The sequence below is a fragment of the Antechinus flavipes genome, chromosome 4 (genome assembly GCF_016432865.1).
Source record: "Antechinus flavipes isolate AdamAnt ecotype Samford, QLD, Australia chromosome 4, AdamAnt_v2, whole genome shotgun sequence".
NCBI lineage: Eukaryota > Metazoa > Chordata > Mammalia > Dasyuromorphia > Dasyuridae > Antechinus > Antechinus flavipes.
This window is the reverse complement of record NC_067401.1, coordinates 481,171,449-481,188,999: the sequence shown is the minus strand read 5'-3', so window position 1 is coordinate 481,188,999 and position 17,551 is coordinate 481,171,449. Positions and strand designations below refer to the sequence as shown.

General features: G+C 60.8%; 1 protein-coding gene across 13 annotated transcripts in view; it reads left to right on the top strand.

The window, feature by feature from the left end:
- The window catches only part of PTPRF (protein tyrosine phosphatase receptor type F), an 83,752-nt gene that overhangs the window by 54,829 nt on the left and 11,372 nt on the right, over positions 1–17,551 (top strand). For 3 of the 13 annotated variants that reach the window (XM_051999942.1, XM_051999948.1, XM_051999941.1), the window contains 10 exons: positions 1,030–1,056; positions 2,161–2,278; positions 2,431–3,009; positions 3,591–3,688; positions 9,566–9,819; positions 9,932–10,025; positions 10,255–10,467; positions 11,853–12,007; positions 15,715–15,830; positions 16,312–16,344. In XM_051999942.1, coding sequence (XP_051855902.1) covers positions 1,030–1,056; positions 2,161–2,278; positions 2,431–3,009; positions 3,591–3,688; positions 9,566–9,819; positions 9,932–10,025; positions 10,255–10,467; positions 11,853–12,007; positions 15,715–15,830; positions 16,312–16,344 — 1,687 coding nt within the window. The remainder of the gene's footprint in view (positions 1–1,029; positions 1,057–2,160; positions 2,279–2,430; positions 3,010–3,590; positions 3,689–9,565; positions 9,820–9,931; positions 10,026–10,254; positions 10,468–11,852; positions 12,008–15,714; positions 15,831–16,311; positions 16,345–17,551) is intronic. The other 10 variants (XM_051999950.1, XM_051999952.1, XM_051999951.1 and 7 more) reach the window with 5 other exon arrangements.

Genomic DNA, 17,551 nt, shown 5'->3' with positions numbered 1-17,551 from the left:
GCCGGCCCCAGAAGCAGGGCGGCCGCGTGGCCCTTGTCTGTCTGACCACACGGTCCCGAGAACTGCAGGATGTCAGAGGTCATCCTTCAGCAGGACTCTTGGCACACCCCTCCCCCCTTCCATGGACATTCTGCCTCTGCTTGCAGACCCCCACAGACAGGGAGCTCACTACCTTTTGAGCAGCCTGCCCCGTTTTGGAACGGCCCCCTGGCCATGGAGGTCAGATGGAAGTCTTCCTCTCTCTGCCCTGCTCGCTGGAGCCAGAGACGGGGGCCAGCCCCCCTCTCCCATAACCTGTCGAGGCTCCTGCCCTTTCTCAGCTTCCCCTCCCCCATTCCAGCCCGCAGGGGCCCGGCCCCCTCGTGGCTTCCTGGCCCGCTGTCCTATCCATTCCCTCCCCCGTCCAGCCCCTGCACGCCCAGCTTCTTGCCCCCCCAGAAAGGGCCGCTAGAAATCTGCCGGACACGGCGCCTTCTTGCTCTTTCTCGGATTTCTCTGGGGGACGGAGCAGGGCGCAGCGGGGCTGGCTGGGAGCGGGGCGGGGCTCCCAGGCGCTTCCCAGCCCCGAGGCCGCCCCTCCCCGGCCCCTCCACCGCCATCACTTCCTTCTTGCCTCTGCCCACTTAGTTCCCTTCACCTGGATGCCCGCTCCTACCGCTCACTCCGTAGCTGTCCGAGGGTCTCCGTGAGCCCGCTTACACCCCCCTTGCCTCGGGGCGGGGGGAGTCCCAGTCTTCCTCGGGCAACGTTTCTTGTGTCTGGCCCTCCACGGGTACTGCTTGACTGGTGTATACTGGGTGCAGGGCCGGCGGGGCTGAAGCCGGGCCCCTTGGGCCGGCCGGAGCCACTCTGCGGGCTTGGCCCCTCGGGGGTCTGGGAGCCCCGGGCCCTGCTCTGGCTCTGCGCCACCTGCCCCTAGCTGAGCTCCCCAGAGAGCCGCCTCGTAGCCCTGAGCCCCCACCCCCGGCCGGAGCCAGCCCTCCCTCACACGTGTCTGTCTCCGTCTCTCTCTCTCCCTCCCATGGTCAGTGGCGGCCGGAGGAGTCAGAGGACTATGTAAGTAAAGGCATGAGTGGTTCCTCCTCGCTGGGGAAAGGCTGGTACGAGGGACAGGCCCGGGGGGCCCGGGCTGTCGGGGGACCCTTTGTCTGCCTCTTGGGTGGCCGGTGATCACCGCCTCCGAGGTTCCTGAGCCCATCGCGCTTGGAGTGGAAGCCAACAACCTGTTGTGTTGGCTCCCCTTCTCCCCCATCCTAGACTTCGTTACCCTGAAGCTGGGGGCTAAAGGACCCGGGGCTCAGGCACCGTAAGCCCCTGTGGCCGGGAAAGGTTTGGTGACAGTCCCAAGTGTGTGGGTTCTCAAGAGACCCCCCCGGGGTTGGTGGCGTGGCGCGGCATGTGTCTGAGTTACAGCACCTGCATGGGACTGCAAGGCAGGGACCAGTGTGGGGGCCAGGGTAGATGCCCTGGACAGGGTGGGCATCTTTGGGCTCGCTCTCTAGCTCTGGCGGGCCCCAGCTGGGCACCTGTCACTTCCTCCTTTCCACTCTCCCCTGGATCTTGGGCCCTCGGGTTTCTCTGGTGGTGGCCGTCCACTGTGGGACTCAGTCTGTCTCTGGGGCCCAGAGCCCCCTCTTCCCGCTCCATCCCCTTCCCCAGGAGAGGAAGCTAGCTCACCGAGGGGGAAGGGGCTTGCCCGGGGCCCATGGCTGCCCTGGTGGACTTGAAGCTGCCGGTGTGGCCGGCTCCCAGTGGGAGCCCCCCACTAGCCACATCCCCTTCTCTGGGCCCGTTTCTTCATTTGCGGAGCGTAGGCCTGAGACGAGGTGCTCCCGAGGGTCCCTTCTAGCTTTGGGGGAAAGGGCGGGGGAGCCATTCCTCCTCTTTGTAAGGGAAGCTGAGGAGGGAGGAGCAAGGCCACCCCCCCAAGCACAAGGGGCCTGGCTAGGGGCAGCCCCCTCCCCCTCCCCACAGCCTCTCGGCCTCCGTGAGAGGCTCTGGACCACTAATTGCCTGGCACAAAGAAACCCCCTGACTCTGCTCCCGGGCTGGATGGAGAGCTGAGCTGTTTGCCATTTGGAGCTGAGGAGGGGGCCACAGAGTGTGCTGTGGCCCCTCCTTCTCCAGGACCCTGCCAGACCCCTCTTTCCCATTCCCCAGGAGACCACCATTGGAGGCCTGACCCCAGAAACCACCTACTCCATCACCGTGGCTGCCTACACGACCAAAGGGGACGGAGCCCGGAGCAAGCCCAAGATCGTCACCACCACGGGGGCAGGTGAGCCAGGCTGGGGGAGAGAGGGCCAGTGCGGTGGGGTGGGGTCCGCCCCAAGCCCTGGGAGAAGTGCCGCCTCCGGGGGGCCTGCCCCGGGCCAGAGAGGACTCCGAGGGAGGCGGCTCACCGCGGCCGTGGGGGGCCCTCTTGTTCAGTCCCAGGCCGGCCCACCATGATGGTCAGCACCACAGTCATGAACACCGCCCTCATCCAGTGGCACCCGCCCAAGGACGTGCCGGGCGAGCTGCTGGGCTACCAGCTGCAGTACCAGCGGGCGGACGAGGAGAAGCCGACCACGGAGGCCTTCGGCCACGAGGACCACCACTTTACCGTGACCGGCCTGCACAAGGGCGCCACGTACATCTTCCGCCTGTCGGCCAGGAACCGGGCGGGCCCCGGCGAGGCGGCCGAGAAGGAGGTCACCACCCCCGAAGACGCCCCCAGTGGCTTCCCGCAGAACCTGCAGGTGGTCGGCTTGACCACGTCGACCACGGAGCTGCGGTGGGACCCGCCCGTGCTGGCCGAGCGCAACGGGCGCATCACCAATTACACCGTGGTGTACCGGGACATCAACAGCCAGCAGGAGCAGCAGAGCGTCACCGGCGGCACCCGGCTCACCCTGGCCGGCCTCCTGCCCGACACCACCTACGACGTCAAGGTCCGCGCCCACACCAGCCGCGGCCCGGGGCCGCTCAGCCCCAGCATCCAGTCGCGGACCATGCCCGTGGAGCAAGGTGTGTGCGCCGGCCGCCGCAGGGAGGGCGGGCCCCAGGTGTGAGGCCGTGGATGCCGGCCCCGGGGCCTTGTCTCCCGTCACCTCCTGTACTCTTCGTCCGGCCGGGCTCTTCTCTCCGTCCTCGCCGTGCCCTCGGCGCTCCTGCCTCCGGGACTGTGCTCGGGCCCTTCTCTGGCCGGGGCCGTCCTCGCTTCCACCTCGCCTGCTGCTCCCCCTTTCCGCTCTTCCTCCTCCAGGGAGGCCTCTCTGAGCCCTCTGTTTAGCGGGCACGGGTGCTCCTCTGGAGCACGCCGGAGACCTGACGTTTGATGGGTGAATGATTTCTTCAGGGAATCTCCCAGTGACTTCTGGTGGTGGGTCTTAATGCTCTCCTGGAATGGATTTCTGACCTGCAGTTGTGGTGGCCCTCTGACCCCTGGTGGTGACGGCCCTCTGACCTCTGGTGGTGGCCTTCGAGGGCATTGGCCCAGTGACTGCTGGCACCGTCAGCATAGTGGCCCAGGGAGTCGCTCCTGGAGGACCCCTGTCTCCCCCACGGGTGGAAAACATCCCTGTGACCTTTGTTGATTTCAATTCCAGTGTTCGCCAAGAACTTCCGGGTCAATGCTGTGATGAAGACGTCGGTGCTGTTGAGCTGGGAGGTCCCCGACTCCTACAAGTCTTCAGTGCCATTCAAGGTGTGCCAAGGGGGGGTGCCAAGGGCGTCTGGGAGGGGCTGAGGCAGGCACAGGGGAGGGCCTGCATCGCCCACGAAGTGGGTGCTCTGAGCAGCAGCAAGCACGACAGAGGGTGGAAAGGGGGCGGGAGTCAGCCCCGCTGGGCTCTGCGGGCCTTTGTTTGGGGCCGGCCTGGTGAGGGCAGAGGCGTGAGGCAGCTGGGTCCAGGGATGAGGCGATGACCGGGGGGGCCTGAGGAGAGGAGGGGGTGTATTCAAGCGTTGTTGAAGTGGAGTTGGCCTGGCTTCCCAATGACCAGCCAGATGTGGGAGGAGCCAACTTCACGTCCCTGAAGCTGATCACGAAACCATTCTGCAGCAACTCAATGAGTGGACATCCAGCCTCCAGGGGCAGGGAGGGAGGTCCTCGTTCTCATGGTTTCGAGGGTCTCCCTCTGGGTTCTGCCCCTGGGGCCAAGGCAAACGAGGCTAGCCCACTCCGTCTTACTGTCCTGGTCATCCCTCCCCCGCTGATTCTCAGCCCAGGAGGCCAGAGAGGTCCATGGCCCTTCCCGTGGTCACACTCCTCACTGCGCTCCCCAGACTTTGCTCCTTCAGCCTCTCCCCTCCTTCCTGAGCGACCTTCGCTCTGCTCTCCCCTCCTGAGGCCCTTTCCCAAATTCTGGAAGGGAGAACCGCTTCCCCCCAAGAGTCTTAGCCTCTTCTTCTGTGTCAGCGAGAAGCAGGCTCGGAAGAGGACTTTTCCCGCATGATCTCACCACCTCTTGAAGCCCCAATTAGCACCGACACCTAGTAGCTCTTGGCTCCTCTGTTTTGAGGGAGAGCCCCGAGCAGATTTCTGGGTAATTTCAGTCCCCCAACACTACCCTGAGCTGCCTCTTGTCCTCATCTCTTTGCTGCTTCTTCCTACGTGTCCGTTTCAGAAGAAGCGCTTCCCCCTCTCTGACTGACCCTTCCTTGTACAGTCTCCTTTGCTCCTTCCTTGCTCCTGACTCTCCTCATGAGACTGGCCTTTCTCCAGGAGCGTATCATGCTGCCATCTTCTTTCTTTTTGGGGGCACTCTGGGATATGTAGAAAGTTATAATTTACTAAGAGAGTTAGACATTTGATTTGTTCTCAAGCAAGTGAAACTCTAGCTCTTTGATGCATTAAGGGGACTTTGGTGGGACCACAGAATGAGTGATGTGGAAGGAACCTCAAAGGGGTTTAATCTGACCCGTACCAAAATAATAATAAAAATAAAAGCTCCTGTTTAATAGCTGATTCATCCTCATTCAGAGATCACTATTGGTGAACAATCTACCTCTCAGGCAAAAAATAATAATAATAATAATTCCCCGTAGGGATTAACTTTTTTTGAAGAATTTCCTTCCATGGGCCAAAAGTTGAGCATTGGCCCAAGACTCTTTCATGGATTTTGCTTCTTGTTCCCCCATGGGATATTCTCCCAGTTAGCAGGTAACTTTTAGCTGTTTCCGGGCTACTGCACTACCCAGTGGCCACCAAGAAGCTCCCATTTAAATCATCTTGTTTCTTTTGACAAGGCCCTTCCGGCCCCATTGTGGCGGCCCCAATGAGAGCTACCAGGACTGATCTGCCTCTCGGGTCCCATTGGTCACCCAAAGTTTGGGAGTTCGTATCCAGTCCTTGAGCCTCCCGGCTCCATTGTCTGACTCCCTCCCTGGCATGTTACCCAGCATCTCCTTCCCTCTCCACTGAGACCACGTGGGCAGGCTGCTTCTCCCTCCCCTCTTCATCCTTGTCTTAACTGGAAAGATGAGCTCTGTGTGGAGAACATGGCAGGGGTGACTGGCTCACCTTGGCCTGGGCCCTGTGGCTGCTCTCTGGAGGTGTGACAGAGCAGGAGGGAGGTCGAGGACTCGGCACCCCATCCTGGGCCCCAGGTCGGCAGCTAGGAGAGGAGCACTGCTGGGCTTGGAGATTGCAGCTGCTGACCTCCCTGTGCCGGACTCAGGTGGGGCCAGTCAGGCAGAAACTCGGACTGGCCCCTGCTGACTGTGGAGAGCTTGGTATAGCCCCACCAATGGTGCGTGAGGGGGACTCCCTTCTCCTCTAAGTAACAGCAGGTCACGGCAGAGATCCTGGCAGCGGGCTCCAGCCCTTCCTGAGGCAGAGTCTGTCACGCCCACTGGCCTAGAATCTGGACTACCCTTGAGACCAGGGCCCCAGTATGGAGAAGACCAGGTCTTTAGTGGGGTGGGCAGAGCTTGTGGTGGGAATGAGACCGACTTTGGTGCAGATGGGCCAGGCCTTTGTGATATATGGGCCGGGTCTAGGCCTGTGGTGTAAATGGGCCAAATCTAGGCCTTTGGTGCAGATGGGCCGGGTCTAGGCCATTGGGGTAGAAGGACCGGGTCTAAGCCTTTGGTGCAGATGGGCCGGGTCTAGGCCTTTGGGGTAGAAGGACCGAGTCTAGGCCTTTGGTGTAGAAGGACCAGGTCTAGGCCTTTGGTGCAGATGGGCCAGGTCTAGGCCTTTAAGGTAGAAGGACCGGGTCTAGGCCATTGGGGTAGAAGGACCGGGTCTAGGCCATTGGGGTAGAAGGACTAGGTCTAGGCCATTGGGGTAGAAGGACTGAGTCTAGGCCATTGGTCATATAATTCCTGACTTTCCTTTGGTAGATAGATTCCCAAATATTTTATGGTATCAACAGTTATTGTGAATGGAATTTCTCTTTGTATCTCTTGCTGTTGGGTTTTGTTGGTGATGTATAAAAATGCTGAGGATTTATGGGGATTTATTTTGTAGCCAGCTACTTTGCTAAAATTATGAATTATTTCCAATAGCTTTTTGGTAGAATCTCTGGGGTTCTCTAGGTATACCATCATCATATCATCTGCAAGAGTCTAGGCCATTGGGATAGAAGGACCGGGTCTAGGCCTTTGGTGCAGATGGGCCAGGTCTAAGCCTTTGGGGTAGAAGGACCAGGTCTAGGCCATTGGGGTAGAAGGACTGGGTCTAGGCCATTGGTGCAGATGGACCGGGTCTAGGCCATTGGGATAGAAGGACCAGGTCTAGGCCTTTGGGGTAGAAGGACCGGGTCTAGGCCTTTGGTGCAGATGGACTGGGTCTAGGCCATTGGGGTAGAAGGACCGGGTCTAGGCCATTGGGGTAGAAGGACCGGGTCTAGGCCTTTGGTGCAGATGGACCGGGTCTAGGCCATTGGGATAGAAGGACCGGGTCTAGGCCTTTGGTGCAGATGGACCGGGTCTGGGCCATTGGGGTAGAAGGACTGGGTCTAGGCCTTTGGGGTAGAAGGACCGGGTCTAGGCCTTTGGTATAGAAGGACCGGGTCTAGGCCATTGGTGAAGATGGACCGGGTCTAGGCCATTGGGGTAGAAGGACCGAGTCTATGCCATTGGTGCAGATGGACCGGGTCTAGGCCTTTGGTGCAGATGGACCGGGTCTAGGCCATTGGGGCAGATGGACCGGGTCTAGGCCATTGGGATAGAAGGACCAGGTCTAGGCCTTTGGTGCAGATGGGCCAGGTCTAAGCCTTTGGGGTAGAAGGACCGGGTCTAGGCCATTGGGGTAGAAGAACTGGGTCTAGGCCATTGGTGCAGATGGACCGGGTCTAGGCCATTGGGGTAGAAGGACCGAGTCTATGCCATTGGTGCAGATGGACCGGGTCTAGGCCTTTGGTGCAGATGGACCGGGTCTAGGCCATTGGGATAGAAGGACCAGGTCTAGGCCATTGGTGCAGATGGACCGGGTCTAGGCCATTGGGATAGAAGGACCAGGTCTAGGCCTTTGGTGCAGATGGGCCAGGTCTAAGCCTTTGGAGTAGAAGGACCGGGTCTAGGCCATTGGGGTAGAAGGACCGGGTCTAGGCCATTGGGGTAGAAGGACCGGATCTAGGCCTTTGGTGCAGATGGGCCAGGTCTAAGCCTTTGGGGTGGAAGGACCAGGTCTAGGCCATTGGTGCAGATGGACCGGGTCTAGGCCATTGGGGTAGAAGGACCGAGTCTATGCCATTGGTGCAGATGGACCGGGTCTAGGCCTTTGGTGCAGATGGACCGGGTCTAGGCCATTGGGGCAGATGGACCGGGTCTAGGCCATTGGGATAGAAGGACCAGGTCTAGGCCTTTGGTGCAGATGGGCCAGGTCTAAGCCTTTGGGGTAGAAGGACCGGGTCTAGGCCATTGGGGTAGAAGAACTGGGTCTAGGCCATTGGTGCAGATGGACCGGGTCTAGGCCATTGGGATAGAAGGACCAGGTCTAGGCCATTGGTGCAGATGGACCGGGTCTAGGCCATTGGTGCAGATGGACCGGGTCTAGGCCATTGGGGTAGAAGGACCGGATCTAGGCCTTTGGTGCAGATGGGCCAGGTCTAAGCCTTTGGGGTAGAAGGACCGGGTCTAGGCCATTGGGGTAGAAGGACGGGTCTAGGCCATTGGTGCAGATGGACCGGGTCTAGGCCATTGGGATAGAAGGACCAGGTCTAGGCCATTGGTGCAGATGGACCGGGTCTAGGCCATTGGGATAGAAGGACCAGGTCTAGGCCTTTGGTGCAGATGGGCCAGGTCTAAGCCTTTGGAGTAGAAGGACCGGGTCTAGGCCATTGGGGTAGAAGGACCGGGTCTAGGCCATTGGGGTAGAAGGACCGGGTCTAGGCCTTTGGTGCAGATGGGCCAGGTCTAGGCCTTGAGGGTAGAAGGACCGGGTCTAGGCCATTGGGGTAGAAGGACCGGGTCTAGGCCTTTGGTGCAGATGGACCGGGTCTAGGCCATTGGGGTAGAAGGACCGAGTCTAGGCCTTTGGGGTAGAAGGACCGGGTCTAGGCCATTGGGGTAGAAGGACCGAGTCTAGGCCTTTGGTGCAGATGGACCGGGTCTAGGCCATTGGGGTAGAAGGACCGGGTCTAGGCCTTTGGTGCAGATGGACCGGGTCTAGGCCTTTGGTGCAGATGGACCGGGTCTAGGCCATTGGGGTAGAAGGACCGGGTCTAGGCCTTTGGTGCAGATGGACCGGGTCTAGGCCATTGGGATAGAAAGACCGGGTCTAGGCCATTGGGATAGAAGGACCGGGTCTAGGCCTTTGGTGCAGATGGACCGGGTCTAGGCCATTGGGGTAGAAGGACCGGGTCTAGGCCATTGGGATAGAAGGACCGGGTCTAGGCCTTTGGTGCAGATGGAGCGGGTCTAGGCCATTGGGGTAGAAGGACCGGGTCTAGGCCTTTGGTGCAGATGGACCGGGTCTAGGCCATTGGTGCAGATGGACCGGGTCTAGGCCATTGGGGTAGAAGGACCGGGTCTAGGCCTTTGGGGTAGAAGGACCGGGTCTAGGCCTTTGGTGCAGATGGACCGGGTCTAGGCCATTGGGGTAGAAGGACCGGGTCTAGGCCTTTGGTGCAGATGGACCGGGTCTAGGCCATTGGGGTAGAAGGACCAAGTCTAGGCCTTTGGGGTAGAAGGACCGGGTCTAGGCCATTGGGGTAGAAGGACCGGGTCTAGGCCATTGGGGTAGAAGGACCGGGTCTAGGCCTTTGGTGCAGATGGACCGGGTCTAGGCCATTGGGGTAGAAGGACCGGGTCTAGGCCTTTGGTGCAGATGGGCCAGGTCTAAGCCTTTGGGGTAGAAGGACCGGGTCTAGGCCTTTGGGGTAGAAGGACCGGGTCTAGGCCTTTGGTGCAGATGGACCAGGTCTAGGCCTGTGGCATAGATGGGCCAAGTCTTCGGTGTAGATGGACCAGGTCTTTGGGGTTGGTGCGCCAGGTCTTGTTGTCATGAGTTTGGGGCTTAGTATGGACAGACGCAGAGGCCTTCTGGCCGAGCAGGCTCCTTCTGGCCAGGCCCGAGTTAGGCGCTCAGGTAGGTCTCTGTGCTGCTGCAAAGTGCTGGCCTCCTGCCCTGCAGATCCTTTATAATGGACAGAGTGTGGAGGTGGATGGTCACTCCATGAAGAAGCTGATCCGGGACTTGCAGCCCAACACCGAGTACTCCTTTGTGCTGATGAGTCGCGGGAGCAGTGCTGGCGGCCTGCAGCACCTAGTATCCATCCGCACGGCCCCTGACCTCCTGCTGCAGAAGCCCCTGCCCATGGCCAAGTACATGGAGGATGGCCGCTTTACCCTCACGCTCCCCAGGGTAGAGACCAAGTCGGCCATAAGGTGAGTGCCTCCGGCTGCCTGGCTGTGCCCTGACTGTACATTGGCCCTCCTCAGATGGGCTTATCTGAGCAGGAGTCATGCGGGTGACCTTTGGGCTTCCTGTCCATCCCAGGTGGTTCTATATCGTGGTGGTACCCATCGACCGCCTGGCTGGCGGCCCCCTCAGCCCTCGTTGGCAGACGCCAGATGAGCTTGAGCTGGATCAGGTAGGGCCAAGGTCTCTGCATCCTTCGGGGGGGAGGAGTCTTTGGTCGGGATGGGAAGTAGTCAACTCCTGGCCTCCTGACCCAGCCCTTTTGGAATCCTTTTCTGGACTTGCCGGGTCAGTGGCTTCAGTGTGGCTCTCCTGGGTCTCAAGGAGGCACCCTCAGGGAGGATGGCTGAGGGGGTGCCTCGGGGCCCGGCATCCTCTCAGACCCTCTTCCCTGCCTCCAGTTGCTGGAGGCCATTGGCCAGGGAGGTGCAGCAGCACGGCGACGGCGGCAGATAGAGCGGCTGAAGCCCTATGTGGCGGCTCAGGTGGATGAACTGCCTGAGACCTTCACTCTCGGTGACAAGAAGAACTACAACGGCTTCTATAACCGGCCTCTGTCCCCGGACCTCAGCTACCACTGCTTTGTGCTGGCTGCGCTGGAGGCGGGCGACACGGTGAGAGCGGGCGCCAGTTAGGAGGAAGTGAGCGGCAGGGCTTGGGCAGGAGGCTGGGGGGGAGCTCCTGCAGGAAGACCCCAGGGCGCAGAGCTTTCTCATTGGCAGCAGAGAAATGCTGCTGATTTCCTCGGATGCGCGCAGCAGGCAGGTGACATTCTGGCAGGAGGGGGTGTCCGGGACCTGCTTTAATGGACACATAGCAGAGTGTGGGTCTCGGGGGTCCAGTGGGACGCCTGGCCAGGGATCTCCCCAGCAGGCCTTCGCTGTCTCGGCCCAGCAGACAGTGGCTTCTGAATGCTGAGAATCTCAGCCCTCCCAATGCCCTCAAGCTGCATGTCCAGCCTCAGCTTCCAGCTCTCCGGAGGCTTGCCCCTGGCAAGGCCCAGGTCTCATGGACGTAGCCCGGGCTGGCAGGAATTATGTCCCAATTATGTCCAGGCTTCAGCCTCCCTGCCCCTCTCACCTCTCGTTCCTGGTTCTGTCCTTGGGGCCAAGCAGAATTCAGATCTGCATCCCCGTCCCTGTGCACAGCCCTCACATATGGCCCTCATGTCCACCCTCCCAAAGGGCTGGCCTCCCCAGTTCTTCCCCCCATTGCCCAGATTCCCCAGCCTGGCTGCCCTCCTCCAGACACTGCCCTTGCAGCATTCTAAATGCTGGAGCTCTGAGCAGGACCAAGGCCAGGGCCAGGCTCGCTTCCCTTTTGTACTCAACCTCCACAGGGCTCTGGGGCCTGTGACCTCTGGCCTTGCCCCTCACTCTGCTGCCTCTTCTGGAGGTCACTGTCCAGAGGTGTAAGATGTGGTTCCTGCCCCCAGCCATCTCCGTCCCCTTTCCAGAGCCAAAGCCTAGGAGGCTTCTGGAGGCCAGACAGGCAGAGGAGAGGGAGTTCTCTGGGAACAAAGGAAGCCACGTGTTGGGTGGGGAGCCCCGAGTGCCCAGGAAGGCTTGTGGGAGCCCAGCCCAAGCGCCTGAGGCGGGCAGGGGCCCCTGAAGAGCTTGCATCTGTCCCTCAGGTTGTGTGCTGGTGCAGTGGAGGAGGAAAGGAGGCCGAGGGGCCGGAAGTGGGCGGGTGGCAGGGGAGGCCAGAGGCGCCACGTGACAGCCACACGCCCGGTGGGCCGCGGGCGGTTCTTCCCGCCTCCCCCTCCTCGCCGTCGCCTGTGCCGCCCCCGCATCGGGCACCTCTCTGTGTCCCATGGCCTCCTTGGGCCATCCTTGCTTCTCCCCTCGGCCTCTCCCCGGGCTCTGAGACGCCCTCTCAGGTCATGCTGCCTTCTCCCTCCTCCCTCTTGCTCCTAACCGTCTTCCTGCCTCTGCCTCCAGTGGGCTCCCCCACAAACACAGCCCAGCCTCACGCTCCTCCTGCTGTGTGTCCCCAGAGACAGTACGCGGCCAGCCCCTACTCCGACGAGATCCTCGTGGAAGTGTCCTCGGCTAAGCAGCAGGATGAGCCCGAGATGCTGTGGGTCATGGGCCCTGTGCTGGCCGTCATCCTCATCATCCTCATCGTCATTGCCATCCTCCTCTTCAAGAGGTGAGTCCGGAACCCCTGGCGCCCAGCAGCAGCCGTGGGGCTGGAGGCAGGCTTGTGTGTGTGTGTGTGTGTGTGTGTGTGTGTGTGTGTCTGTGTGTGTGTGTGTCTGTGTGTGTGTGTGTGTCTGTGTGTGTGTCTGTGTGTGTGTGTGTGTGTGTCTGTGTGTGTCTGTGTGTGTGTCTGTGTGTGTGTGTCTGTGTGTGTGTGTCTGTGTGTGTGTGTGTGTCTGTGTGTGTGTGTGTCTGTGTGTGTGTCAGTGTGTGTGTCTGTGTGTGTGTGTGTCTGTGTGTGTCTGTGTCTGTGTCTGTGAGTGTGTCTGTGTGTGTGTGTGTGTCTGTGTGTGTGTGTGTCTGTCTGTGTGTGTGTGTGTGTCTGTGTGTGTGTGTGTCTCTGTGTGTGTGTGTGTCTGTCTGTGTGTGTGTATCTGTCTGTCTGCGTGTGTGTGTCTGTGTGTGTGTGTGTGTGTCTGTCTGTGTGTGTGTATCTGTCTGTCTGTGTGTGTATGTGTGTGTGTGTCTGTGTGTGTGTGTCTGTGTGTGTGTGTGTATCTGTCTGTCTGTGTGTGTGTGTGTGTGTGTGTCTGTGTGTGTGTCTGTGTGTGTGTCTGTGTGTCTGTAGGGGCCACGTTTGCTTCTGTGTACGGCAGCCCTGGCTTCCTTGTTGTGTGACCTTGATCCTTCCACTTGGGTCTAACTGGACAATGAGGGGCAGTACCAGATGGCTCCCGGGTCCGCTCTCTGCCCTCTAAGCTCCAGCTGTGTACAGAGCCGCAGCTGGACCCGGGGAAGAAAGGCGGAAGAGCGTTCATGTCCCTGCCCTCAGGCCCCGCGTCCATCTGCCCACATATGTGTGCGCCTGCTTGTGCCCATCTGTGGGGGCGGAGCTCGGGCCTCCCTGCACCCCCTGGTGGGCATCGTGCGTGTCCGGTGGGCCGGGCCCTGTGATAACACTGACCGCTCCTCTCTTCTGTCCTTGCTTATCTCTGGATCTAGTAAACAAGAAAGGTAGGAACCCATTTTGTCTTCTTGTCCCCTCACCTGCAAGACCCACCAGAACTCAGACCCCTGCTCTGTGCTCGCAGCTTCTCACGCTTATTCACGCCCCCCTCAGCCTTTCTTCCTGGGCCCTCGGTGGCAGAGTCAGCCCCAGGCCTGGCTGGATGTCCCAGGGGCCAGCAGGGCAGGCTTCCTTCGCTGCTTCCCATCCCCCTAGCATACCCTCATGGCCCAGCAGAGCTCACCCTCCTCATTGCTTGCTGGTTCATACACACACACACACACACACACACACATACACACACACACATCCTCTTTCACACACAGTCACACAATCACACACACTATCACACACACACTATCACACAATCACACACACAGATACTCCCACACTCACACAATCATACACTCACACACACACAGTCACACACTATCACACAATCACACACAGATACTCCCACACTCACACAATCATACACACACACAGTCACACACTATCACACAATCACACACACAGATACTCCCACACTCACACAATCATACACTCACACACACACAGTCACACACTATCACACAATCACACACACAGATACTCCCACACTCACACAATCATACACACACACACAGTCACACACTATCACACAATCACACACACAGATACTCCCACACTCACACAATCATACACACACACAGTCACACACTATCACACAATCACACACAGATACTCCCACACTCACACAATCATACACTCACACACAGTCACACACTATCACACAATCACACACAGATACTCCCACACTCACACAATCATACACTCACACACACACAGTCACACACTATCACACAATCACACACACAGATACTCCCACACTCACACAATCATACACACACACACAGTCACACTCACTCACACATACTCTTTCACACACTATCACACACACACAGATACTCCACACTCACACAATCATACACACACACACACAGTCACACACTATCACACAATCACACACACAGATACTCCCACACTCACACAATCATACACTCACACACACACACAATCACATACACACTGTCACACAATCATACACACACACAGATACTCCCACACTCACACAATCATACACACACACACACACAGTCACACACTATCACACAATCACACACACACAGATACTCCCACACTCACACAATCATACACACACACACAGTCACACTCACTCACACATACTCTTTCACACACTATCATACACACACAATCACATACACACTGTCACACAATCATACACACTCACACGCACTCACACAATCATACACACACACATGCTCACTCCTATGATCCTAGGGGCCAGTAGAGACACGCTTTGTGACAAGGACTTGAGAGCCTGGACCAGCTCCAACCCCTGGCCCATTTCGAGCCAGGGCTTCCTAGCATCTGCAAGCAAAGGGACCCCCCAAAGGCAGCAGGACCCCAGCCTAAACCTCAGGCAGCTGGAAGCCAGTCTCTGCCTCGCCTCTTGCAGCCTTGAACTTCCCTTTCTCCATCTGTGGAGCTGAGACAGGCAGACACACAATTTGGGACCTTGAGACGTTCAACAGAACCGGCCCGGGCGTCTCTTAGGTCCCGAGCGCTTTGCTCATTAGCGCGGGGGGGGGGGGGGGGGGGGGGGGGATTAGGAGCGGAGAACAGAGCTGGCCACGCGGGGCAGCGACTGGTCTGGAGGCCGCAGCCACAAGCACCACCTGAAGGCCCAGGGTGATGGGGACGCAGGCCGGGAGGCGTTCTGGGAGAGGTGGCCCCTGAGCTAGGTCCCTGCTGGGGCAGCCAGTGCCTGCTCTGGGTTCGGAACCAGCGGGGGGAGATGAGGCTGGAAGGAAGCTGGCAGCAGGGTCTGGGGGCCTGGCGGGGCAGCCAGAGCTGCTTGGGCCTTGTGCGGGCTCTAGGCATTGAGTTAGGGGAGTGACGCGGTCAGACCTGCCGCTGGGGGAAACGGGGGCTGAGCGGGGCCGAGGCAGCTGGGCAGGAGTCTCAGGGACGAGGGCCCTGCCGGAGGAGGGAGGGCGCGTGCTGGAGAGACGCAGCGAGGTTGCCTTGGCGACAGCTTGGAGAGGGTGGTGAGGAAATGAGGCGGCCAGGGTGGTCCCTGGGTTTGGAGCCTGGCCATGGCCGTAGGAAAGGGAGATGGAGGCCGGAGTGAAGGGGCCATTTAAGAAGAGGAAGAAGAGCCCGGGAAGCAGAGGAAGAAGCGGTCGTGGCTGGGCGAGGACACGCAGGGCATGGGACAGAGAATGACCGGCTGGGCCGAGGGCAGGGGCAGGGAGAGCGGGCGTTGCGGGCTCCGGGGCTTAGTGGAAGAGAGGGAGGGTGATGGAGCGCAGCCTGAGGCAGGACAGGGAGCCTGCGAAGCTGGGGCCGACACGAGGAATAGGCAGCTCGGCGCCCGCCCGCCAGCCTCTGGGCAGGCGGGCAGAGCCCCCCTTGTCTCTCCTCTCCCGGCTCTCTGCCAGGGCGGGTGCTGTCCCTGCCCAGCCTGGCACAGCGAGTCTTCTCAGGGAGCCCAGCCCAGGCTTGGCGTGCTTGTCCCCGTGCTGATCGCGTCATCTGCATGCTGTCCATGTCATGTCTTCAGCGCTCCGAGGTCTGGCGGAGACTCTGCTGTCCCCCCCGCCAGGCCCGGGCCACCCCTCCCAGAGGGCCTTTCTCTGCCCCCTCAGGAAACGGACCAACTCCCCTTCAGCCAAGGACGAGCAGGCCGTGGGGCTGAAGGACTCCCTGCTGGCCCACTCCTCCGACCCCGTGGAGATGAGAAGGCTCAACTATCAGACCCCAGGTAGGATCTTTGTGAAGTGCCAGGGTGGGGCCGGGGGTCCTGAGCCGTCTCAGCCTCGAGGCTGCCCGACCCCGTCTGGGGCTCCCCAAACCCCCGGCCTGCCTGGCGCTGGGAAGGGGCCCGAGCCTCGCCTGAGGGGAGGCAGGAAGCTCCCTGTCCCTGGAGGGCTCCAGGCCCCAGTTGGACACCCACCACTAGTCCTGCTGTCCAGCGGCTTCTCGGGCAGGTTAGACGCTCTCTGCTGCCCACCAGGGGCTACTTCGGACTGTCCTGCCTGGCCCTTCGCTCTCCGCCCCCCCATTCCTCCTCCGTGCTCCGGGCTGCGCCCCCCCCGCGCCCTGGCTCCGGCCGCCCCGTGCTCCCTCCCGATTCTCCGCCACGCTGGCCGGGGCCCTGCTCCAGAGGCCTCGAGCGGCCGCGGGCTGAGGCCCAGCGTGTGCCCTCGCTCGCGCCCCGAGTTCTGTCTGTCTTTTCTTCGCAGGTTCCAGTGTCCCCAGTTGCCCGAACATCTCAAGTTAGTTTCCGAGCTTCCTGCATCTGTTCTCGTGTCTCACCCTCTGTCCCGTCTCCCAGCCTTGGCCGTCCTCCCCTCCCCTCCTCTCTGGGGCTCCGCTCCTCCCCCCGTCCTTCCCTTCTCCTCTCCATGGCGCTCTCCCCCCTCTCTCTCCATCTTTGTGAGTCTTAAACCATCAGTGAGGATGAGGGCGGGCCCCCAGAGGGGTCTCTGAGGGGGGCACCGGGGCCCGGTGTCTGTGCCGGGCTGAGACTCGGCTGCATGGGGGGCTCGGATAAGCCGGCGTCTCTCAGCAGCCTGGGGGAAGTCCCGCATTTGGGTGCAGAGGAAAAAGCCGGAGGCACCTGGGGAGCGGGCGGGGGGCAGTGCTGAGTGCCCGGGACCCAGAGGCCCCAAGGCCTGAGTCTGAATTCTGCCTCAAGTCGTTGCCAGCTGCGCCCCTGGGCATCTCTGGGCTCCTGCTAAGGAGAGGGCTGCGCGCCCGGGCCGCCAGGGGCCCTCCCGGCCCTGCCCAGGGTCCTCTGAGCCCAGCGGCCGCATGAACTCCAGTAAAAGGGGTTCCTGGCAGGGCGGGCCCGGGTCCGTGCTGCCCCCAGCTTTCCAGACGGCTTAGTTTCTCTCCCTTTTCTCCTCCAAGCTCCCTGGGGACAGGCCCCGTTGCCCTTTGTAGAGCAGGGCCGCGTCCAGAGCCCGCGGACAGCCGGGAGGCTCGAGGCCCAGGAGGGTCAGCAGGGGTCGGGGGCCCATCGCTTCCTCTCCGGGCCGGCTCACCCCCCGGCCTTTCTTCCTGCACCTTCCTGTGGGCGCGCTTACGCGGGCAGAGGTGCCCTGGCCGGGCTGTGAGGTGGCGAGCTCTGAGGAAGCGGGAGCAGCGAGGCCGTCTCAGCGGGCAGGGCCCGGGCCCAGAGCACAGGAGGCTCGAGGCCCGGGGGGTGAAGGAGAGGGTCAGGGAGGCGCGCCCCCGGCCCAGGCGGCATGGACCAGACGTCTCGGTCCCCGACTCCTTGTCTCCAGGGGCCTCTGCCTCCCCATCTGTCCTGCAGGGGGCCGCGCCCTCCCCGGGCACTGCCCCTGCACACGCGTGTGGGCACCCGGGCACACGCACCCCACACCGCCCTCCTCCTGTGTCCTCCACTCTCTCACGCTCCACTCATCCGTGTCGTCGCATGTGCTGCCGTGTCCATCATCACACCGCCGTGCGCGCTCA